This window comes from Sinohyriopsis cumingii, chromosome 17 (genome assembly GCF_028554795.1).
Source record: "Sinohyriopsis cumingii isolate HCF-2022 chromosome 17, ASM2855479v2, whole genome shotgun sequence".
In the NCBI taxonomy this organism is placed as follows: Eukaryota; Metazoa; Mollusca; class Bivalvia; order Unionida; family Unionidae; genus Sinohyriopsis; species Sinohyriopsis cumingii.
In genome coordinates, this window is record NC_142977.1 from 64,483,836 (window position 1) to 64,509,165 (window position 25,330).

The 25,330-nt window shown below is 42.2% G+C and overlaps 1 protein-coding gene across 2 annotated transcripts in view; it reads right to left on the reverse strand.

The window, feature by feature from the left end:
- LOC149779117 (deoxycytidylate deaminase-like) overlaps positions 1-25,330 on the reverse strand; it is a 66,407-nt gene that overhangs the window by 31,451 nt on the left and 9,626 nt on the right. The window contains exon 2 of one of the 2 annotated variants that reach the window (XM_089939670.1): positions 5,324-5,470. The exons of the other annotated variant lie outside the window; for it this stretch is intronic. Coding sequence (XP_089795796.1) covers positions 5,324-5,470 — 147 coding nt within the window. The remainder of the gene's footprint in view (positions 1-5,323; positions 5,471-25,330) is intronic. 2 annotated transcript variants of the gene reach the window in all.

Consider the following 25,330-nt stretch of genomic DNA (forward strand, 5'->3'; position numbering starts at 1 on the left):
AGTGAAGATTTAAGCGAAGGAATGCAATGGGACGACTGATTTTGGAGAGACAAATTTTCGGAATTCAAAAAATTTGAATAATCTGGACTAAAATCTTTCACACTTGCAACTGCATAAAAGGAAACTTAAACAGTTGTTACTTGAATATGATCACTTATTTCCAGATGTTCCTACAAGAACAAACACAATATACCATGATGTTGAAATTCTAAATAACAAACATGTGAAACAACAGGATGAACACTCTCAAACAGGACTACATGAAGAAAGGAATTCAGTACTTGCTGGAGAAAGATTTCATAGCACCCAGTAAAAGTAACTGGTGTTCACCATGTATACATGTTCCGCATGTGCACTGATTATAGAAAGGTCAACAGTGTGACTAAAAAAATTCATTTCCATTAGCGAGAATCGATGACTGAATTGATAAAATCGGAAATGCCAAGTCATCAAATTTGACCTTCAGAAAGGATTTTGTCAAATTCATCTGACATATAAAGCAAAGGAAATTCCGGCATTCGTGACTCTAAATAGACTTTATCAATATAAAGTGGTGCCTTTTGGGATGAAAGGTTCGCCAAGTACTTTTCAACGTCTAGTGGATATGATTACCTCTGGTCTAGATAATTGTGGTGCTTACATCAATGATGTAATCATTTACAACGACGTCTAGAAAGAACATTTAGCGACAATTCCGACATATTTTGACAGCTTCACTAATGCAAGTTTGACAATTAATTTATCCAAAAGTGATTTCTGCCGTGCTTGTGTAACATTTCTAGGACAGATTGTGGGACATGGACAAGTTAAATCTATTGATACTAAGGTCAAGGGAATCTCTGAATTATATGTGCCTGTTAGTAAAAAGCAACTGATGCGAGGTTTCGGTTTGGCTGGATTCTATCGGAAATATTGTTCCAATTTTTCTATGATTGCTTAACCCCTGACTTATTTATTGAACGAGAAAACCGAGTTTCATTGGACTGAAATATGTCAGGAGGCTTTTAATAAGTTAAAACCCACACCCAAGAGTGCGCCAGTTCTTACAGCTCCAAAATTTAGTCAACCATTGAAATTGTATGTTGAAGCAACTGATGTCAGCATTTAAACAGTATTGATTCAAGAAGATAAAAATGGTGTTGGCCATCCAGTGTGCTACGTTTCTAAGAAATTAAATAAGCACCAAAGAACTTATTCAACAATCGAGAAGGAATGTTTGGCTTTGATATTGGCATGACAAAATTTTGAAGTTTACGTTAGTTCAACTCCTTCTCTGATTATTGTGTTTAGTGATCACGATCCCCTTCCTTTCATCGGCAAGATGAAAAACAAAAATCAAAGATTATTAAGGTAGAGTTTGTTGCTACAGGAATATAATATTGAAATGAGGCACATCAAAGGAAAAGACAATTCAATAGCAGATGCACTTTCGTGTGTAAAAAAAATATTATTTTTTGTACACTTTGTACCATTCATAAGATTTCATTTTTTATAAACCTCCTGTATAATTAATCTATGGTAAAAAGAAAGCTTTATTATGTAAATCTTTCTCTTTCTTTTGTGGGGGAAGTGTTATATATATATATATATTTGATTTAATTTAATTATTTGTTTGTTTGTATTAATTTTTTATTGTATTCCATCACATATTATTGTAATGTAATACTGTTCATTGGACTTGATTTTTTTTAGAATTAAGTTCAGTTCTGTTTGATCTGACCTTTGTAAGTTTCATTGGTAAATACCTTATAATAGAAACACTGTATCTAGTTTCTGACCTTAATTCAGGTGCAGTGACAGTTTTATTTTAAAAGAATAATTTTTTATTCTATCTTAGAGTAGGAATTATTAAATCAACCCATTCCTGGATTACGTGACAAATAGCATGTATCGATTGTTACATACTTCCAGAAGATTGACCCCCATCCGAGAATATGTTTTTGTCTTAGACTTATTACTGATGTATTGAGAAAAAAAATTGTCAGTCGTGGCTTGCAGATTACAAAAACTGAAATAACATTTTCTGTGATTCAACAAGAGACTGTTGACAATGCACCACTTCACAGGTTACAAAAGACGACCTCGTCTTCCATTTTAGATTTCTTTGACATTCGAACTCAGTTTCATTCCGGAATTTTTATTGTTAGTACTTCTATTTTTTTAACTCTTAGATTATTTGTGGATTTGGTTCGTAAAACCGTAAGTTCTGTTTTTTTTTCATTTTTCACTTTATATTCTAGGGAAATAAAGTATTTATTAAATTTTACAAAGCTTGTTGTCTTCACTTTTTTCTGTAACTTTTTTAAGAGCATAGACGCGTAACAAGAAAATTGTGATCCCGTTTGGGATATATGAATTTTGTCCAAATTATTTCAGAACACTTTGTGTCTGAAATTTAAATTCCACAGTTTTTTAATGTTTATAATGCCAAGCATTATTTCACATTTTAGAAATCTTTAGTGATATCAGCAAACCTTGTTTACAATGTCATCAAAAGTGGAGATCCTTTTTACAAATCCTATCTAGGAACAGTTAGAAGAAAAGTACTCACTGGAAAGAATGTTTGGAATTTGCCTGGACACAAATGCAGTGCCGAGAATTGCTTGTAGCTACGAGCGGAACCGGCTCAGATTTTTTACACAGAGGACTGGAATCCTCCTTTTTACAATGCATCATCTATACACTGTGCATCATCAAGCATGGATATGAAAAAAGTTGAGTTGGAGATTGCAAAAGCAAGAGCAGAAAATACATTTTTTTAAGCAATGCGTCTTTCTAGCAAAGAAGAAGCAACAAATGCTGTATCTGGGAAAGCTTGAACATATTTTGCAGACTGAGGATACAAAATACAAGCGCTACTAAACAAGGACTGCAAGAGGGGTTTTGGATCTGCTACCTAGGAAATACATTTCCACAAGATTTTCCAATCAATGTTCAGTGGAAAGACCCGGACATGCAGACTTGTTTGTATTTGCCACCCAAAAGCTGTTGCTAGCCAAAATAGAAATGCTGGACAAACATGCCCTGCTGTGTGGCTGTAAACAGGCACTGTTTTGGGATTTCTCGGGGTTTTGCAAGAATTTATACTGCAATCTGTAATGCTTTTCTCCACGCTGCCATGGGATTACGCTGTGTTCGCTAAGCAGGGTAGCTGGACGAAACATATCCAAAATAGATATTTCCAACGAATTTCCAAACAAGTGCACAATGGTCCAACCAAAATCCGTAGACAAAATTAAGGAACCCTTTGTCAATCGCACGATACAGACTGGTGCCAATCCTTTTTCTGGCAATACAAACGATTCCTTGGAAACAAGCGGGTCAACATCACCAACGAAACTAAATCCAGGTGGTCAACGTGTGCACAACAGCTGTTGAAATTCTTCGACACTCGCCGCACACAGTTTCTTGTAGCAACCCATCCACTTTGGCGTTTTCTAGTGGAAACCAGTATGTTTATTTTGGAAACCGAGGTGGTTGGTGGTATTCAAAAACAAGGTTGAGCTTGTGCTTGGCCACACTGCTGTTTTAGTTCTGGTCAGGCAGCGTGAATAGAGCCATTGCATATATACATCCTGGCAAACACAATCTATTGTTCTATAAGCTGTGCATGGATCCGAAAAAGTTTTACAGCAAAGTAGGTCGGATCGATACAGCAGACAAAACCCCCACATTCAATAGTCAATATTCACTTTGTTCGCTTAAACCGATTTGTGGCACAGTTCGCAGACCAGTCCATGTAGCTTCCGGTAGCAAACTGGCGACAAACTGGGTCCCAGAGTCCTGCTTCCACCATGAATAACCACCAGCATTTGTTGCAGCAACGAAGTTGTATGTGACACCCAAGCTTGCGTAGTTCCATCTCATAGCAGATTGAGCTGTTTTGCAAGGATAGTCATTCCCCATTGCGAATTTTCTGACACGGATCCATCGATCTTCCTCTTCTTCCGTTTTTACTGGGTATCCATCTCCATGAGAAGCCGTACAGCAGTTTCTAGCTTGTACAGACGTTGATATTCCAACGGATCTGCCTTGATTTGATTTGTTCGTTAGCCACATACTGCTTAGGCTTGGCCACAAGATCCTCTTTGGGGCCCTCTTGTTTTCCACCGTATTTTTTACTGCCACATACTCTTTCAGCCTGGCCAAAAGATTGTCTACTTGTTTAATTTCTACAACATACTTTTCCAGTACAACAATACGACCTTCGAATGGGTCTGGCCTGCCTTCCACTTGCTGTTATGCCGCCACATATTTTCCAGTGCAACAGCACGATCTTCCAAAGAGTCTGTCTTCCCTTCCTCGTCAAGATCTGTATGGGTTCCCATTTTTTGCACTACAAAATCCTTGTCGAAGTTTCGCTTGAGATAGTTGTTGCTATTGTTGTTGCTTTGTCCATTCGTTATTTTCCTTATTCGTTAGAGCCGGCTGGTGCCAATCCCAAACCGTTTCTTGGTTTTTACTATGGCGATCTTTGAACGAAGGTTTCGTATCTCTTGTGCATGTAGAAGGACTCGCACAATGGGCATTCCAAAGAAGTAGGATTTGTGCCATGTACCTAGGTAGACATCGTTGTTGTGTTGGAAACATTAGGACGTTTCTATGTGACACCAAGAAACCAACCCAAAACTATCAATCCCATCCCAACCCAACCCAATCCAAACTCAAACCAAAACCCATATTTGTTTCTAGGTTGGTTTTGTGAAATTAAGGTATGACAAAACAATAAAGAAAAGAACTTTTCATCCTGGTGATAACGTTCTAGCTTTGCCCATACCTCAAAGTCTTCTTTAGGCTAGTTCTTATGGTCCCTATACAGTTAAAAAGAATGTATGTGACTTAAATTATACCACTGACTCTCCTGGGAGGTGGAAATAGGAAAAAACTCTGCCATATCAAAATGTTAAAGGAGTATGTTAAGATTTATAATATACTGCAATACAGCTGTGTATGTTCAGATAATTTTGGCCTCTAACCGAGTAATATTTTGCTTTGAACTTGATTTCAAGTGTATTTAAGTAGAACGTTCCATGTAATGTGCTTGCGTACACTATTCTTTACATTATCTTTGTTTGAAATGATGGAATAGAAATAACGGACTAAGTTTGCATAAGTAAAGGTAAAGTTGTCCCAATTTTGATGATAAATATCTTATGTCTTATGTCCCCATTTCGTTTTAGACGACTGTGCATGTGTGTGAGTGTGGATATTCATGAGATTACACACCAACATACCGAAGACACACCTCCAACCGAGGACGTCCTCGGTTGAAAAAATGGTAAAATCTTGCTTCTCCCAACTATTTTAGCTTAGAATAACGTACCAAACATGATTTGCAGGAAGGTCCCCGTTTTGCACGCTTGGTACTTGTTCTCGATTTTGGAGTGTATCTTTCTTCCAAAGCTGGCGATACACACGACCGAAACGATGTCCTCGATTGCCCGGTGGAAAACTTGTAGAGAGATCTTCGCTATCAAAACACACGTTGCAAAAACGTAAGTAGTGAATGGGGATACTATAGCGACCATGGGAATTAGCATTACAGACCCCCCTTGGGAACATATAGCGACAAGGGAAATTAACAGGGAGAAAAATCGTGGGACTGTTGAGCGACAAGGGAAATGAACATGGAGAAAAATCGTGGGAACATATAGGACAAAGGAATTTAAACAGGGTGGGACTGTATAGCGTCAAGGGAAATTGAACATGGGATTTATTTTTTTTCAAATTTTTTTTTAAAAAGGGGTAGGCAATGGAAAGTCATTCTCTTTTCGAGAAATGTGGGTGGCCCTGAAAAGGGCCTTTGGGTTTATGTTAATATTAGTATTAACATAGATGGCATCTGTCACATCTTCTTCTTCTTCTTAAACTCCTTCTAATTGCAGGTCCATACACAAGTACCCTCTTGAGACATCCTTGTCTTTCTATGTAAACTCTTCTCATCCATAGACTAGTATCTGTCCTATCAACAACAGTCCACTTGGACCGGACATACATGAGCATGTCCGTCCTAAACATCATGGAAGACACAAGGGTGGATGATTCAACTGTGGTCCACATCGTGAGGCGACGAGAACAGGTGAATCAATGCAGTGAACTGCGCTTATTTATAGGTAGAGGAAGGATTGAAACGGATTGAGTTCATTCACCAATCCGAACACGCGTTACAAAATTCAGTCAGCCCGCATCCGATCCGAAGAGAGCAGTCTGTGACGTCACGTGGTCTATATAGATTCGCTAGCACCTGTGTGCTGTCAATCTATGCGACAGTGATTCAACATGACGGAAACTCAGAAAACGATCCACTGGGGTGCACCAGCAGTGGAGACCACCCAAAGGAACCCGGACCTACTTTCAGAAGAGGTGAATTGGGATTTTGTGGATTTTCTTACCTCGCAAGAATTTGTTCCGGAACCTTCGTTACCTTCTTTATTACCGCAATTGGAGAATTTTAGACAGAGACAGAAAGAATAATTGGAGAAATTTATACAACGACAAAAGGAAGCGGAACAAGCTTTTCTCCTACAGCAACAGCAGCAGGAAGAAGAGGTAAGAAAAAAACAACAACAAGAAGAAGTAGCAGCAAAGAAACAAGAGGGTGAAAATCAAATGGTCACGGTACTGTTGGACATTTTAGCGGAGTTAAGAAGTCTGAAACAAATGTATCAGACTTCTTTATTACGACCGAAGAGAATACGACCTTCCCGAGCTAAGCACGTCAACCCTGTGACTAAGCCTACCTTACCACCCTTAGTGATTTCAACCCAGTCATCATCATCATCATCAACAGTACGCAGTGCAGAAGTAGGCCTTGGCCGTGGCAAAGGCTTAAGGCAGTTAAAGTTGATTGCTTAAACTCACCCCTACACCAAAAAAGGCCCTTTTCAGGGCCACCCACTTTTCTCGAAAAGAGATAGCCTTTCAATTTGCCAATAACTCAAAAAAACAAAAAAAATACCTATTTTACCCTTATAGTACGTGTCTGTGTATGAGTGCGTGAGGTGAGTGTAGCTTCTTATTCTAAAATCATAACTCAAAGACACTTACCTTATATAATTAATTTATTCTTTTATCCATAGTTACAATCCAATTCACAATTCACAACAGATCACTTTTAAAAGTTTATACACTTCTTCTGTCTCCTTGCTTAGGCCCTCTGTTTTTTAAATTTCTTCACCGTCACACTCTTTTCCACTTCTTCCTCCTCGCTTTCTTCCCTTCTTCTTTTCTTCTCCTGTTTCTTTTTCTTCACCTGTCTGCTTTCTTGCTCTGAAAAATCCCTCTCTTCTTCCGAAGAATCCCTCTCTGCTTCTGAAGAATCCCTCTTTTCTTCTGACTCCTCTTGTTTCTTTTTTGGGCAATCTGGAGACCAATGCCCTTTTTCTTGACAATAATAACAGGTATATTGACTTCTGTCTTTTTTAGCCCCTTTTTTTTTTTTGACGGTCTGGACACTCTGAAGACCAATGCCCTTTCTTCTGACAGATATAGCAAGTATCTTGACTTTTAGCTCGAAAGGAAGGAGAGTAGTCCGTGGGCTGATCTGAAGAGAATTTTCTAATGACCCCTCGCAAAGCTCTGACGAAACGTTCGATTTGGTTAGTCTCTTCCATCGTTGTGCTCGGTTAGAGAGTGAAATGAATAGTGAAAGGACAAGACAGACACCCTTTTATATATGCTGGTCTGCCATGACTATAAATTAGTATATGGTGTTTAAACTTGAGTCATTTGACGTTTTGCACTCAAGATGAAACGATCCTATTCATTCGAGAAGAAAGAAGAAGAAGAAAGTAAGAGGCAGAAACGTGATCTATCGCCTCGTACCAGGGCTGAAGTCTTGGCACAAATTGATGCCAGTGATTTTGAAGAGGACATGAGTGAACCAGAATTCGAACATTCTAAACCAAGTTCGTCACCCTTAGTCAACCCTGAAAAATACTATTCCATTCGAGAGACGGAAAACCGCTCCTCTAGAAAATTTAGAACCACGGCTTACAAATACACAGCGAAGTTTAAAGATTTCAAGGCTGAAGTGCCATTAGAGAAAGCAGAAGGGTTCATCACTGGGGTGTGGGATTCTTTGCTCACCGCACTCAAGCGACAATGTCAACCCAAAGAAGACGATCGCTTGAGACTTTCCATACAACACGACGGTTTGAAATCCCCTGTTTGGATCGAGTTTAGCACCCCTGCAGAATTGACCGCTTCCAAAGTCATGGACAAAGGTCAACACGTGCAACAATCTAATGACCAGTTTGACATCACCGATGGAAAAGCCACACTGGACATGACCCACGTCTCTCCTCCTCAAGGGACTGGACGCAAAAAGATGTTCTTGGTGAACGAGCTTCGCAGCATTAAGAGTAGCCTCGTCCAAATTCACAACCCTCAAGACCAGATGTGTTTAGCCCGTGCTATCGTGGTGGGACGAACGTATGCCAACAAGAACGACACGACAGAATGGAAAAGAACCTGGAAAACTATCCAACGATCCGACCGAGCCAAACAACGAAACGAAGCAGAACTCCTGTTGCAACAAGCGGGACTGTCCAAAGACACACCCTGCGGCATTCCTGAGATGCAAAAATTGCAAGATGCCCTAGCTCCACGCTACACCGTGAAAGTGTACCCTCAATAAATGCGCGGGCTTTTGTTGTTTCGAGGGAAAGACTTTAAGGACGGAAAATACATTCATGTCTATTATCACGATGACGATTTCGATACCATTACCAGTATCACCGGATTCCTGGGATACGGTTATTACTGTGAGAAATGTGACCATGGTTTTAATAATCGAGAGCAACACAAGCATTGCGGATTGAAATGCTCAGGATGTTTGGCCTCTCCACCATGTCTGAGCGAAGGATCAGTGCCTTGTTCAACTTGTCTGCGCACGTTTGTCAGCCCTGCCTGTTACCAACAACATTTGAAGACGCAAGGTTCACAGAAGAAATGTGCTTGTCAACTGCTAAGATTGTGCCCTACCTGTGGACAAGACATACGTACCAATAGTACCAAGGCACACGTATGTCGAGGAAAGAAAAAATGTCACATTTGTCACTACATCGTGGACTTGGAACACCAATGCTACGTGCAAAAATACCAACCCCCACCAGAGAAAGAGGACGGTCACAAGAAGAAAGGCAATTTCATCTTTTTCGATTTCGAATACATGCAAGAGACCGGCATTCACATTCCTAATTTCTGCGTGGCCCATCGAGCGCGCCAGAAGTACATTCAAGAACCTATCTTCAGTCATTGCCCTCACTGCAGCAAGATTCCTGGAGGGCGTGAAAAAGTCTTTCGGGGACCGAACACGTTAGCCGATTTTGCCCAATGGGTCTTAGACCCCATCGACAAGACGTGGAACCAAGAGGACATCGAACGTTACGGAGATTGTCATCGTCATGCCACGGTGATGGCTCACAATTTCTCCGGATACGATGGACAGTTTCTTCTCAGATACTATACGGAACAAGGCACCGAGCGTTCTAAAGTCACTTTGAACGGAGCCAAAATCATTTTCATGCAAGTGGGACAAGTACAGTTTAAAGATTCGATGAGCTATTTGGCCATGCCTTTGAGTCGAATGCCTAAAACGTTTGGAATGATAGAAATGGCTAAAGGGTACTTTCCACACTTTTTCAATACGGAAGCCAATCAACACGCCGTTCTACCCCATTTACCTGAGGCTCACTATTACGACCCGACAACATGCGTACCGAACAACGAGAAGCTTTCTACGCTTGGTACCAGGCTCACGCTTCCGACCCTTTCGACTTTCAGGAAGAAATGTTAAAGTATTGTCGTTCCGACGTGGACATTTTACGACGTTGCTGTGGAAAATTTCGAGAACTGTTCATGGAACACGGAGGGGTCGATCCTTTGAAAGAAGCTTGCACCATTGCCAAAGCGTGCTCCTTAGTGTACCGGCAACGATTCATGCCTGAAAACACCGTGGCTGTCATCAGTCCTCAAACGACCAACTTTGTCAAACGTCAATACTCGGTCAAAGCCCTACGTTGGTTACATTACTTGTGCGACAAGGAAGACAAGTGGGTTCAGCATGACCGCAGCGGAGGGGGCGAAAAGACCATCGGAAAGCATTCGGTCGATGGCTGGGACTTAGAAAACCCCAAGATCGTGTACGAGTTTAACGGTTGCTTATTTCACGGATGTCCCGTCTGTTACCCTGACCGTGGCACTAAAAATCAGTTTTTGCAACGAACCATGGAAGACTTGTACCAGGACACTTGTCAGCGGCGCCTAAAGTTAGAACAGGAAGGATACCAAGTGGTGGAAATGTGGAAACACGAGTACGATCACCGCATGAAAACCGATCCCGAGTTTAAACGCCTCGTGGAAAGTTACCAGTTCATGGACCCGCTGAACCCGAGGGATAGTTTGTACGGAGGAAGGACCAATGCCTCCTGTTTGCTGTACCAAGCCGACGAAGAGAAAGGAGAAGAAATCAAATACTTGGACGTGTGTTCGCTGTATCTCTACGTGTGCAAATATTGTCGCTTTCCTGTAGGAAACCCGCAATTGTTAACGGAACACATCGACCTCAAAAACATTCGACAATACGAAGGCTTGATCAAGTGTAAAGTTTTGCCTCCCACGAACCTATACCATCCCGTCTTACCTCACCATTGTCAAGGCAAACTGATGTTTCCATTGTGCCGTACTTGTGCCGAAACGTGCAACCAAGACCAACCTTGTCAGCACACCCAGGAAGAACGTGCCACGACGGGAACCTGGGTCAGCGTAGAATTGTTCAAAGCTCTGGACATGGGATACCAACTGTTAGAAGTGTACGAGATTTGCCACTTTCCCAAGACACAACAATACCACAAGGGTGATCCCAGTCAGAAAGGCATTTTCGCTGACTACGTGGATGCCTTTTTGAAACTGAAGCAAGAAGCCAGCGACTATCCTTCCTGGTGTCACACTCCCGAAGACCAAATACAATTCAAAGAGAAATACTATGAACAAGAAGGCATCACTTTAGACCACATCGAGAAAAACGAAGGCAGGCGATCGTTTGCCAAAGTGATGTTAAATTGCTTGTGGGGTAAAATGGCACAACGACCGTGTTTACCCAAGACGGAATATTTGACAGAACCTTCCCGCTACTTCCAGATGATTAACGACAAAACCAAATACATGAAACACGTGGACGTCGTTCGCGAGGATTTGATCTTGGTCAATTACGAAGAAGATCTGGACTTTGTACAAGACGACCCCTTTGGAAATGTCATCATTATAGCTTACGTGACAGCTCATGCTCGCTTAAAATTGTACGAAGCTTTAGAACTGTTAAGGGAACGCGTCCTGTACTTTGACACGGACAGTTGCATTTACATCCATCACTCGAGTCAACAACACCCTGACATCGAAGGAGACCGTTTAGGAGCCTGGACAGACGAGCATCCCGACGACAAGATTCTAAGTTTCGTCAGTGGCGGTCCCAAAAATTACGGCTACGAATACCGGGACCCACAAAGAGAAGTACACACGACGTGCAAAGTGAAAGGACTGACTCTGAATTATCGTACCAGTCGTGTGGTCAACTTTGGGATATTGAAAGAAGCCTTGCAATCGGGAGAGGATGCAAACTTTAAAGTGACCACCTATCAACCAAACAAGATTGTACGTTTACCCACTCACCACATCGTCAGTCGACCCTTGGAAAAAGTCTATCAAATCGTGTACCAGAAGCGAGAGCGACTTCCCAATCATTTCACCTTACCGTATGGACACGTTGGTATTGGTCTGTATATAAAAAGGAACCCTAGGCAAGATCGATACTTCATTGGGACTACCAAGACCGAGCGAACAAGATGAATACTTTCAGAGAAACACAAAACAAGTTGTTTAGAAAGGCACAATTCAAGTGTGGGGCTTCTGAAGTGGAATGCGATTGTGAGCCTTGCGATGGGTACGATGCTGTACGTTGTGACCTTAGCGATGCCGTACAGCATCATGAGAACTTTAGTGTCACTACCCCTATCATGGAAAGGGATGCTGTGCGTGTCAAACCTGAGGGATGCGAAAGCGATGCCGCTCGTCCTCTTGGACATTTTACTGGGTTTCGTTTTAAAGGGGAATGTTCACCTTCACGTCTACCCCGCTACGGATGTCATCCAGCCCTGAGCAAACTCCTGTTCATGTCACCCAACCCTCATCGAAACGAACTTGTGACAGACGAATATTCGCTTCCTGTGAGTGTGTCGGAATACTGCGACTTTGAAAATCGTCTTCAATCGTTCAAAGGAAAATGGCCTAAGTATCTGGGAGGACCGACCCCGAAGAATTAGGCACAGCCGGATTTTTCTACTTGGGCGAAGGAGATAAAGTCAAGTGCTTCAGTTGCGGTGTGTCACTTCACCACTGGGAACCGCAAGATTCGGCCTACGTAGAACATGCTCGATGGTCACCGAATTGTCATTACTTACCCTTAGTGGGACCGAGACATTAAAGTAACTTACCATGTCGTTGACGAAGAAACCAGTTTGGCTAGGAGTCAAATGTTGGACATCACCGAGACCAGTATTTAAACTTCATTTCAAAAACGATATTGAATCATTACCTAAAGAACTGCAAGAGAAGTTTACAAAGAAGTTTGGCAGGGGTTTGCCAGAGTGAAATCTCAATGGCTGACTGTAGAACTTTTGTGCCGAGAAATTCACAAGAGGAAAGTGAAAAAAGTCAACCAGTGTGTTAGATTTCTTTGGGTCAAGTGTGCATTCGTCCTGTTGTATTACTCTAGACCGTTTACATCAAAAGAGTTCAGTGACATTCTTGGACATTATCCTGCATGGTAGTGGCCAGAAATTGCTCACTATGTGGATTACATTTGCTCTAGGAGAAGATTGTGAATTGTACGGACTGACCTATTCATGGATACTTTACAAGAGAACATTCGTGCTTTGCCTGTGGAGTTGAGAGAACGCATTTACCGAGAGCTGGTCAAAATACAAGTCAAACGTAAAGAACAGTTGTATCCGTTACGTCAACAGATCTTTAAGCACTGGTACCTGAATGGTATAAGAAAACTGATTCGTCAGAAATTGTTTCAGTGGTCAGACCTTGTTCAATACTTCCAGGCCCCCGATGATCCACGTGTTGATCATTTTGGTAACTTCGTGATTCACCTAGTACAACACATTGAGGAAGACAAAGTAAAGGATTACCGACATATTTTACGTGGAATCTACTTAGCGGAAGAGGAAATGTCTAAACGAAGTCTGACGTTTCGGTTACAGTATGCAACATTTAAATTCCCCACTGGAAAACGAAGATCTCTGGCTAGAAAGTACGTGTATTGTTTCCGAAACAAAGAGACTATAAAAACAGGCTGCCATGCCACGACTTTTATCGCATGTAATCCAACAGATTCCGTGGAAGGAACTCAATGACCATATTCAAACCGTGGATCATTACCATCGATTACTACAAGAACTGTATCCATTCAATTTGGGACGACGCATAGTGTGTGTCTTAGTGACTTGTTTTCTGGGATTTCGTTTACCAGCCGATTCCTTGTGGACTCTTTACGAACAGTATTTACCACCCATTCAACATGAAAGTGGTGCCTTTAAATGTTCACGAGAGACTCGTTTTGCTCAAAGCCTTGCGTTTTCATCTGGATACTTCTCGACCTCTACGGGAAAAAAAGATTCGTCAACTTTTAGCTACCCAACACGTGTATGACGATGTGTGTGTAGCTTGTGACTTACACCCCCATTGGACAGATGTCCGTGCCTGGAAAGAATGGGATTTTGAGGCTTGGACCCAAGAAGTGGCCCAGTATGCACGAGAGTTGTTCAAGGAAAAAAGTTACTTTTCAACCCGTGTTAGTGACGGTGCCAGAAGAACCCGTCACCCAGGACGGGACTGTCGTGGACAGGCCTGAAAGACCCTTTCGGGAGGACACTTGTGTGACCTTACCCCCTACTACAGAACTGGTCAGAACTTTACCCAAAACATGTTGTACAGACACTTGTGTTTATTCCACGTTAATGGTTATCATGTGCCTTTTATCCTTGTACTTAAGCCTTTGGTTTTTATGTATTTTTGTCTTTCGTATTCATGTTTAAAACATTCAATAAACGTGTTCTGAAAAAAGTATATAAACTCTCGTCTTGTTTGTTTTCGTGTCACAAGTGACATTCCTGACACTATGGCTACCTCTGCTGTCTCTGCTCCCTCTTCCTCTACTGTCAAAGTCATCGACGAACACTTGGATCGTGCCATTGGGAGGCTTTGTATCTTCGCCATCCCTTTAACATGCTCATTGCTGGACCTAGCGGTTCAGGCAAAACCGAATTCATCAAACGTTTGATCGAACATAAACATCATTTGATCGATCGACCCCCTCAGCGGATCGTGTGGTGTTACAAAGAGTGGCAATCGGCGTACAGCCTCTTGCGAGAAAGTCAAGGCGATTCCATCGTGTTTGTGGAAGGCATTCCTAGAGAAGACGACGGCATCGTTTCTGACTCCCGTCAAACCCATTTGGTCATTTTTGACGACATGTTAGGAGAAGACGAAGAAGAAATTAAACTGTGGTTCACGCGCAAAGGGCATCAGCGTAATGCCAGTGTCGTTTACATCACCCAAAATTTGTTTCAACAAAGTAAAGCCCATCGCACCATCAGTCTCAATGCGCATTACGTGGTCTTGTTTAAAAGCCCTCGAGATAAATCTATAAAAACCTCAGACCCTTTTCGTCTGTCTCACACAGTGTGAACATGACGTCCCTTCAGTCGCATCTTCCCGTCAAATTGATTCGTGCCTTGTATGGCATCAGTCGAGAAAAAAATCCACAAATACGAGCTCGTGTATTAGAAGCTAGTCTCAAAGAAGTCTTACGATGGTTCACGGTGACGGCACGTCAATTACTCCAAGGAATCATTCAGATTCCTCATCAAACCAAACGCTTTTTCGATCGAAACAAAGTCGCTTTGGTCCAACTGGCCGATCCCCGCATCGACACTCAAACCAAAAACAAATCATTTTGAAACCTGGAGGGAGCGGTACTCTAGGAGGGGTCATCATTCGCTCTCTCTCAAGATGGGATCCTAATGCCCGCAAACTTCTCCCCAAGAAAAAAGTTAAACGAAGTTCCAAGAAGAAAAAGAAAAAGACCAGGTCCCCAAAGAGAACTTGTCCAGTGGCCGGACCCTCCTCTTACCAGACACCACCAGCCCGGAAAAAGAAAAGAAGTCCCCAGAAAAAGAAAAGTCCACAGAAGAAAACTAGTCTCAAGAGAGGCACTTCGACCAGTACGCAACTTTACACTCGCAAACCACGACCTGCCACGGCGGTGACCGTGTCTCCGCAAGCTTCACGTTCATCCACTTCTCCGTTGATGACACCAAGAACTGAAGAGTACTTGGAGACGTTGATCACACCAAGAACTTCTCCGTTGATGACCCCAAAAAGAACTTCCCCAGTGGCAGGACCCTCCAATTTAGTGGGAGTGACTGCTGCTCACAAAGTACCTTCTCGCAAAATCAAAGTCCATGAAAGATTGGGCATGTTACAAAGTTTACTGGATTTGTCCAAGCAAGAACTGGCTCGATTTAGTCCGTTGCGTACCCCTGCACGACGTGTCATTCCTGTCCTCAAACTGATACGACGTAAAGACAATCAGTGGCGACACGTTCCAGTATAAAAAAGGCCTGTGACCAACTAGGGTATCAGTGTTTTTTGGTGCTCCTGAAGACTCAAAGATGTCACCCTCCAGAAAACCCCAAGGAAAGAAAAGGAAAGGACTACCACCACGCTTAGTCAAACATGGGGACATGTCATCTGTCCTGTCCAAAGCTTCTCCACCTCTACGAAAAAAACTCATTCAATCGGCCTCCAAAGAGGTCATCAATACCGTGTGCGAATGTTGTTTGAACGTCTTAAAAGGCACGATCCCTTTGTCCAAACAACCAGAAACAATGCTTAAGCAAACATCGTCACGTTCTTCGCCAAATGGTTCAAAAGAAAATTCCCATTCGTCAAAAAAAGAAGATGTTGGTCCAACGTGGAGGTATTTTACCCCTCTTGTTAGGCCCCTTGCTGAAAGGAGTCTTGGGAACCATGTTGGGAGGACTGGTGGGAGCAAGATAAAAAGGCCCTCGGAAGTCCCAAGATCTCAGAATCGACCCCTGACAACCCCATGGAAGGACGAAAACTAGCTTTAGTGCCTTACAAACGATGGATGGCAAGAACAACGCACCCCGCATTTACATCCCAATCCCCACTTGAGCGAGATGTCCCAGTTAAAACACGAATTGCAGTCCTTGATGGATCGCCAAGATTTGTCCGAAACAGAAAAATCGCAAAAGTACGGTCAACTCTTGCAACGATTGCTACTCTTTCACCAGAAAGCTTTAGACGAAACAGCTCTACCCACTCTGAAAGATTTTAAGACCTTGATGAAAAGTCCAGCACCATCACCAGTACCAGTACCAGTACCAGTACCAGTACCACCACTACCAGTGACAAAGACAGAAAAAGGAGAAGAAGAAGAAGGGTTTCAAACTCCGCCAGAAAAAGTACGCAAGTTAACAACACCACCTACCTCCAGAATTGGATGGATTAAAAAGATGATGGCCACCCCTTCTTCATCACAAGAGAAAAAGAAAGTGAAGACAGAAGAGAAGACAGAAGTGAAACAAGAACCGATATCCCCCGCTCAGACATCCTCTTCTTCAACACCTATTGCCGGTCGCACACGCAAAGCATTGCAATCCAAGAAAGTATCCCAAGAGAAAAAGAGTAGCATCTTGCAAGAGTGGGTGCCTTATTAACACACAAACACAAAAAAAAATGGAAAAAGTCTTAGCCAGCATTTACTACGATCCCTCGCATCCTGCAAGTTACGCAGGAGTTCAAAACTTGTATCGTGCTGCCAAAACTCGACTGAAAAGTCTCCGTTTACCTCAAGTGCAACGATGGTTACAAGAACAAGCTACGTACACTTTACACAAACCCATTCGACGCAAGTTTGCCAGAAGTCGCACCCGAGTGGAAGGCATCGATCATCAATGGCAAGCCGATTTAGCCGATGTCTCTCATTTGGCCAGCTACAATCGTGACTACAAATATTTGTTTTGTGTCATCGACGTCTTTTCCAAATTTGCCTGGGTCGTGCCCTTGACTTCCAAATCGAGCAGCGAGTTAGTGCGAGCCCTGCAACGGGTGTTGAAACAAAGCGGTCGTCACCCTCTTCGATGGCAAACGGACAAAGGCACCGAATTTCTGAACCAAGCTTTCCAAAAAGAATTAAAGAAACGTGAAATTCATTTTTTTACCACCGAGAATCCCGAAACCAAAGCCAGCATCGTGGAACGTTTTCAACGCACTTTGAAAGAACGCATTTGGAAATATTTTACGCATCACCACACTCTGAAGTACATCGACATCTTACAGCACCTGGTGCAAGCGTACAACCAATCTTACCATCGAAGCATCGGACGTGCCCCGCAAGGCGTGACTCCCGACAACGAAGTGATGGTGTTTGAGCGCCTGTTTGGTATGTCCCCGACGAGGGCTGTCCCCAAGAAAAGTGGAGAGTTGGCCGTAGGAGATTGGGTGCGCATTGGCAAAACCAAACGCACTTTTGACAAAGGTTACATACCTAACTGGACGACCGAATTGTTTCGTATCACTGGACGAGTGCATGGCCGTCATCCTGCCGTCTATAAATTGGAAGACATGAACGGAGAAGTGCACAAAGGAACGTTTTATTTGCCCGAGTTACAACGTGTCACCAAAAAAGAAGACGACGTGTACGACATCGAAAGCATTCTCGAACGCAGAACCCGTAAAGTAGGCAAACGACGTGTCAAAGAAGTCAAGGTACGTTGGAAAGGATATCCACCCAGTTTTGATTCTTGGATCGACGCTTCGCAAGTCATCGACTATAAAAAGAAGTGACCATCATGCCCTTTCACACAGACGCAGCTACGTCGACCACTCCTTCACCTAGTTCTTCTGTGCAAGATTTACAAAAACAACCTTTTTGGGTGTGGTGTGGAGAACGTGTGCCTAAAACGCAAATCGTCTTTTTCTGCCAAATCTTCGTGGTGCATTGTGTCACCGGGGCAGCCATTGCCAATTTGAGTTTGCAACAAGGAGACAAACAATTGTGGACCATTTTATTGAGCAGTTGCATCGGTTACCTGCTTCCCAATCCCTCCCTGAAATTCTCTTCCAACGGGAACCACGGGAACTTTGTGTCCAGTGCCAGTGCCAGTCACTACTCCAACAACAACAACCACAACCAGAACCCCATTCTGGACGGAGACACACCTCTGACGTCCAGTAACCCCTCGGACAGCCACAGAACTCTGGAAATATGAGTCACCAAAACCAATTTTACTTAACCTTACCCAGTGACAGTTCCATGGAGGTGTTTCCCCACAACACGTTGTGCTGTTACACGGCCAAATTACCTCAGGCCATCCCCTTAGATCACGAAGTCCATTGGGAAGTGGTTTTAGTAGAAATTATTCACCCAACCCAAGTCCTCAATGTCCTTCCCAATCAAAATGTTTTTGATGTGGAAGTTCATGACGAACCATTGCAACAGTACTTGGATACCTATGGCAAATATTACAAGAAAACCCCTGGCACAAAAAAATCAAAAGTACACCACCTATCACTTGTTCATTCCTCCAGGCTATTATTTTAGTGGTCAACATTTGGTCAGCACCATAGCCTCCAGGTTTAATGTCGTGTTTTTGAAAGCTTTGGAAAGTGTCCAAAAAAAAGTGTCACCATGGAATACCACAAAGCAGCTCGTCGCTTCTTGATGACATTTGACGGGAGTAAAATCCTGTCCATTTTATTTTGTTCTGAATTGTTTGACATGTTGGGCGGAGACATGGACATGAGAATGACCATGATCAAGAAAAAAGGAATTACCAATCATTACAACGAGTCTTTTAGCAAGTTATTTCGTGCCCCGGTAGAACTGAACCAAGGACTGAATTTGATGTTCGTGTATTCCGATGTGGTGGAGTATAACGTGGTGGGACACACCTCTGTGCCGTTACTGCGTGTCATTCCTTACAAAGTGGATTCTGCCACGAACGCTGACGAGGAAGGTGGAAACACTTATCACGTCCACCGCGAATTTGTACATCCTCACTATTTGCCTGTCAGCATGTCGTATTTGGACACGGTCAACATTGCTATAAAAGGAGATCTGGGACAAAATATTCCATTCACCAAAGGAAAAGTCACGGTGAAACTCCATTTTCGAAAACGATTCACTCACAACTCGTAAGTCATGTATCCAGTGTACCGAGGGGTTGCACGACAGCGAGGACACGGTTTAGGAGATATGTTAAAATCGGCCTTTCGTTCGGTGGCCCCGGTGTTGAAACCGATGGTGACACGCGGATTGCACGCCTTGAAAGATGCGGCACTGACGCAAGGCAAAGAATTTCTCCTCTTTGACGGATTCCGCTCCCATCGAGTTTGAAATCAAAGGACAGCCCGAAGATTACATCGATCTGAATAGCAGTCACCTGTACTTGAAAGTGAAAGTGATCGAACCACCCAACGCTAACCTAGACAATGATGATGCAGTAGCTCCCGTCAACAATTTCATGCATTCCTTGTTTAGCGAAGTGGACTTGTACTTGAATAACAAACTGGTCAGCAGCAGCATGGATACTTACCCTTATCGAGCGTACCTGGAAAATCTCTTGACGTACGGAAAAGAAGCCAAGAACACTCATCTGGATGCTTGCGTGGTATGCAAACCTGACCAAGCGACTAAGTTCAACGGCATTACACTTGCTGGGGATGCTTCAAATACAACAGGATTTGTAGAACGACGAAAGAAAATTCATCTAAGTCGTAGTTTAGAACTGATGGATCGTTTGCATCTAGACATGTGGTTACAAGAAAAGTATTTGCTGAACGGGGTGGATGTCCGCCTGAGACTGAATCGTAGCAGTGCCGCTTTCCATTTGATGGCTGATAATGGTTCCACTTACAAAACCATCATCCAAGAAGCCAGACTCTACGTGCGTCGTGTGGAAGTCTTACCTAAAGTGGGAAACGACGTCAGTCAGACGTTGAGCAGAACGACCGCCAAGTATCCGATCCGACGAGTGGAAGTGAAAACCTTCACCATTCCTGCTGGACAGCGATCCATGATCGAAGATCATCTGTTTCAAGGACAGTTACCCAAGCGTTTGATTGTTGGTATCGTCAAGAATTCAGCCTTCAACGGAGCCTACAACGAAAATCCTTTCAACTTTCATCATTACAATGTGTCCAAGATCGAAGTCAGTCGCGATGGCAAGACCTTGTGTACCCGACCCTTTGAACCTAACTTTGGTGACAGGAATTATTTGAGATCGTATTTGTCGCTGTACGAAGCCACGGGACAGTTAGGAACCAACACCAGTCACGGCATTACGTACGAGGATTATGCAGGAGGCTATGCTTTGTGGGCTTTCGATTTCACTCCAGACCAAGGCAGCGACGAGGGACATCTCCACCCTTTAAAATCCGGCCAAATTCGTGTGGAAATTCAGTTTGCGAGTCCACTGGATGCAGGGAACACAATGAACGTCATCCTGTATGCAGAATTTGACAATTCGATAGAAATCAACAGTTTGAGAGAAGTCATTCTAGATTACTAGAAACCATGGAAGACTGTTATCCCTCTTTACCTAGTGAAGAAACTTTGGACATGAAATGTGAGGAGACTGTGGAAGAAGAAGTGATCATGATGAAGTCAAGATGGCCAGAACAAGAAGCCCATTTAGTCTCCTGTTTTGCCAAACACTTGGTCGAAAAAATGACGGAATTGATCAAGAAAAATTGCTATGGATGTCAAAACGATCATCCCAGTCAAATTCAACACGACAAATGCCTGATGTTGAGTCAAGAAGAAAAATTGGACGAGTATCTAGACGAAGCTTGGAGTCTCATCTCGGACGAAGACGTGTTGCATCAGTGGTATAAAGACTTGCGTGAACATTCTTGTCCACCATTAACCACTCAAGAGATCGATCGTATCGAAGCTCTCCTGAATCAAAGTGAGGAGACGAAACGAAGAAACGGTTATTTATCAGACATTTTCAAGCAAAAAGTCAGGATGGAATTGATGACTTATTATTACCTGTGAAGAAGAAGAAAAAAACCCACACAAAACATGGATACTTGGGAACTTTATTACCTTTTGAACCACAGTTCGTATACGGCTTCTTGGAATCCTGTCGTCTGTACTAAAGATGAACTCCCTCATCGCAAACCTCAAGACCATCTAGCTTATGTGACCAACACGGACCACAGTCATCTCCCAGGAACCCACTGGGTAGCCGTCTACTTTCCTCAAGAAGGATGTGTGGAATATTTCGATTCGTACGGATTGCCCCCTTTGGAAGACGATATCATTGACTTTATGAGAAGAAATGCTCAGACCACCCGATTCAATAATGTGAAATTACAAGGCACAGATTCCTTGGTGTGTGGACAATATTGTGTGTATTTTCTGCATCATCGCAGCCTGGGCTATTCCTTAGAACATTTAGTGACTCATTTTGATCCTCGTTCTTCTTCTAGAAACGATGTAAAAGTAGATCAATGGTTTTGTGACCATTATGCTTATCTTTTGTCTCAAGCTAGGAAACGTAGTGTCCATCAATGGCCTAATGACTTCCAACAGTGGAAATCACAATTTCATTCACAACGTTGTCAGCCCTGTTTAAAGTAGAGTGTGAAGTGAAAAAATGTTTGTTATTTGAAAAAAAATGTTTGATGTTATAGTGTTGGATTATTGTTAAAAAATGTTAGAGTTGTTGTTTAGTGTTAAGTGATTTTTGAATAAAAAATGCTGTGTTTTGAAAAAAATGCCTTTGTCTTTTGTTTGGCTATAAGAATGTTTGATTGATGCTCTTTGACTTCTCTCTATCCCTCTCATGACACTCATTGAACGTTGCGACTCGAAAACCGTGGAGGGATGTTTTCCTTCACGTCCGCGCTTTGACTTTAAGAACCGGGGAAGTTTCCAGTCTAACCATCCATTGTCGACTCATCCTCCTACGAAGATGTGCTCCAAACTAGCTAAGCTAAACGAAGCCTACGTGAATTTGCATAGGGTCAGACACAGTCTGATACCGAAGCCAGAAGAGATAGAGAATGTGAGAATGCTAAAAGTCACTGAAGACCTGATACAAGAGCTCTTCAGAGAAGAAGGGAACAGGGAGAAAGAAGAATGGACAGAGAAGTACAGACTTCAGAGACAGCAGCAACAGCAACAACAACAACAACAACAACAGCAGCAACAGAAACCTGAACCTGACAGAGACTTTGTCGATTGTCGTATCGACACCAAAGAGTTCTTCTTCTCTTTCCGAAGAAGCAAACCTATCGCCAGAAAGGCTATCCTCAGAAGACATCGCAATCTTAGAAACTAAAAGATTGCCATAGCAAACAAAAAAAAAAAACAAAAAAAAAAACAGCCATTTTCAGGGCTACCCAATACTCTAGAAAAGATATAACCATCGATTTGCCAATGTGTGTAGGTAGAGTAGTGTGAATATAAACACAAACTCTTTTTTCATAATGTGAGGGTATGTGTTTGTGTGTTTGTGTATAGGATTGTGTGTTTGGAAGTGCTCACGTACGTTGGTGTGGATAGTAGATTAAGATCATGTTTTGTTTTCGGTGTTTGAGGTGTGGGGAGAGTAGATTAGGGGTTTGATTGCTTTGCGTATGTGAATAGTATATTGAAGTGATTAATGAAAAAACAAAATTAGAATACGAATGGGTAGTATAAAAAAGTGAGTGAATGTTTCTTTTAGGTCCGCGCGTCGTTTTCGGTCATGATCTAGGTAAGATCAATTTTATGTTTTCTTTTGGGGGGGGATGTTTTCCTTCATGTCCGCACTTTTAGTATAAATTGAAACTCGTTCGGCAGTCCAGCTACCCTTGTTGATTGATCAACACCAGAATGAACACCAGACTAGCGAAACTGTTGGAACCTCATGTGCATCTGGATTATGCCAGGCGCCTGTTGAACGAACTGGCCGCGGAAGCCATTGTGGAAGAGGGAAGGATGAAAGAGGAGGAGAGAAGAAACAAAGAAGAGGAGGAGAGAAGATACAAAGAAGAGGCGGAGAGAAGATACAAGGAAGAGGAGGAGGAGAGAAGAAACAAAGAAGAGGAGGAAAAGGTGAGAAGAAATTTCAGAATCCCAGAGACAGAAAATTGGGATTCTGAAGCTATTTATCCTCCCTCTGCTCTCTCCCCAAAAAAAGTAAAAAGCAACTGGAGAACAAGATGTATATGTGGCGCCAGGCCTGGAAGGTGCCACCATTAACCAGGTGTCCATGAAGTTCAAAAAAAAAAAAAAACAGCCCTTTTCAGGGCTACCCAATACTCTAGAAAAGAAATAACTATCCATTTGCCAATGTGTGTAGGTAGAGTAGTGTGAATATAAACACTGACTCTTTTTTTCATAGTGGGAGTGTATGTGTTTGTGTGTTTGTGTTTGTAACCGCTCACGTAAGTTTGTGTGAATAGTAGATTATGGGTTTGTTTATTGTTTCTTAGCGTATGTGGAGAGTATAGTTTGGGTTTTATTATACGAAATGAGAAAGTAGGGGGATGTTTTCCATCACGTCCGCGCGTTGTTTGGTCATGATCTAGGTAATATCAATTTTATGTCTTGGGGGATGTTTTCCTTCACGTCCGCGCTTTAACTATAAGAACCTACAAAGTTCGTCGTTCGCACCATTCTACAGAATAATCTAGACAAGATGATGCAAGTGACTGATTTATTTAATCAATTGAGGCATATCTATTTCTGGATGATAGATGCAGAATATGCTATAGAAAGGATACAAAAGGAATGGAAGTATGAAGATAAAGAACACTTGGTAACCAGTCAAGTCGAACGTCTAAAGGCCGCCAGACATATAATAGAAGGAATGATAGAAGATGAAGTCAACAAATCAAGAGGATTTATTGACCCACCTTATGTCAGAGTGGGGAGTTTGAAGGAAGCACTGGATTATGTCATCCAAGTCCGGTGCTTCCTAGAACATATAGTGTATTGGACGGAGTTGTCATATATGAAGAGGGGACTGAACAGGTTGAAAAAAGGAGAAGAAATAATGAAACAAGTGATGACTGAAGAGGTGAAAAAGATAAAAGAAAAATGGAGTCAAGAAAAACAGGATAAGGAAACAATAAAGAAGAAAGAGGCCTTTGACAAAGTCAATCAAAATTGGATCAAGATACAAGAGAAGTTCAGGGCTATGGGTCACCCAGACTGGTTACCTGAAAAAGAAAGAAGGAAGAACAAAGGAATTTGGGGAAAGATTAGGGGATGGATGAGGAAATGGAGGAAATAGAAGAAGCAGAATAAACCCAAAGGCCCTTTTCAGGGCCAGCCATATTTCTCGAAAAGATATAGCCTTTCAATTGCCTACCCTTTTTTTAAATTTAAATTTAAATTTAAATTTAAAAAAATGTTTTTTTTAAAAAAAAAAATCCCATGCTCAATTTCCCTTGACGCTATACAGTCCCACCCTGTTTAAATTCCTTTGACGCTAAACCGTCCCACGATTTTTCTCCATGTTAATTTCCCTTGTCGCTATATGTTCCCAAGGGGGGTCTGTAATGCTAATTCCCATTGTCGCTATAGTATCCCCATTCACTACTAACGTATTATCTCCCTTAAGATCCAAGCTTAATGTACCAGCTACTTACCTAAACTATAAGAAGATAAGCTGGTGCATAGAACAGTCCTTGGTAATCATGCCATACACGTCCAATACAGGCAAATAAATATGCGACATGTACGAACGAAGTACATCAAAATACAAATACGCATGAATTCATTGTAGAGTTGTACCGAAATTGTCTTATTATCCCTACCATCTGTAAAGTAAAAACGCCCTGTTTTCGGCGGGATCTTACACACGTAAAGCTATAGAAAAGACATCCTTTATATGCAAAATTTATTTTCTGATTTTTAAATAAGCTATATCCGCCCCTATTTCATCATTCGCCTACTTAGTATTCAAACAGGAGAGAACAGGCCCAAAATAAATATTTATTTACGGCAATGTGTTTTCAATCTCACGCCCTTAAGACCTGCGACTAAACGTGAAAGCAATCATAAACTGTTGAATGCATTCAATGTTCTTTTAAATGTATACTCTTGCTTCAGTTGGTGATTTGATGATTTTGCTTAACATACAGGATTAATTATATTTGTCTCGATAGTTGTAAACGAAGTCTTATTAAAACAACACACAACATGTAAAAACAAAGCGTCAATCTATATTGTTTT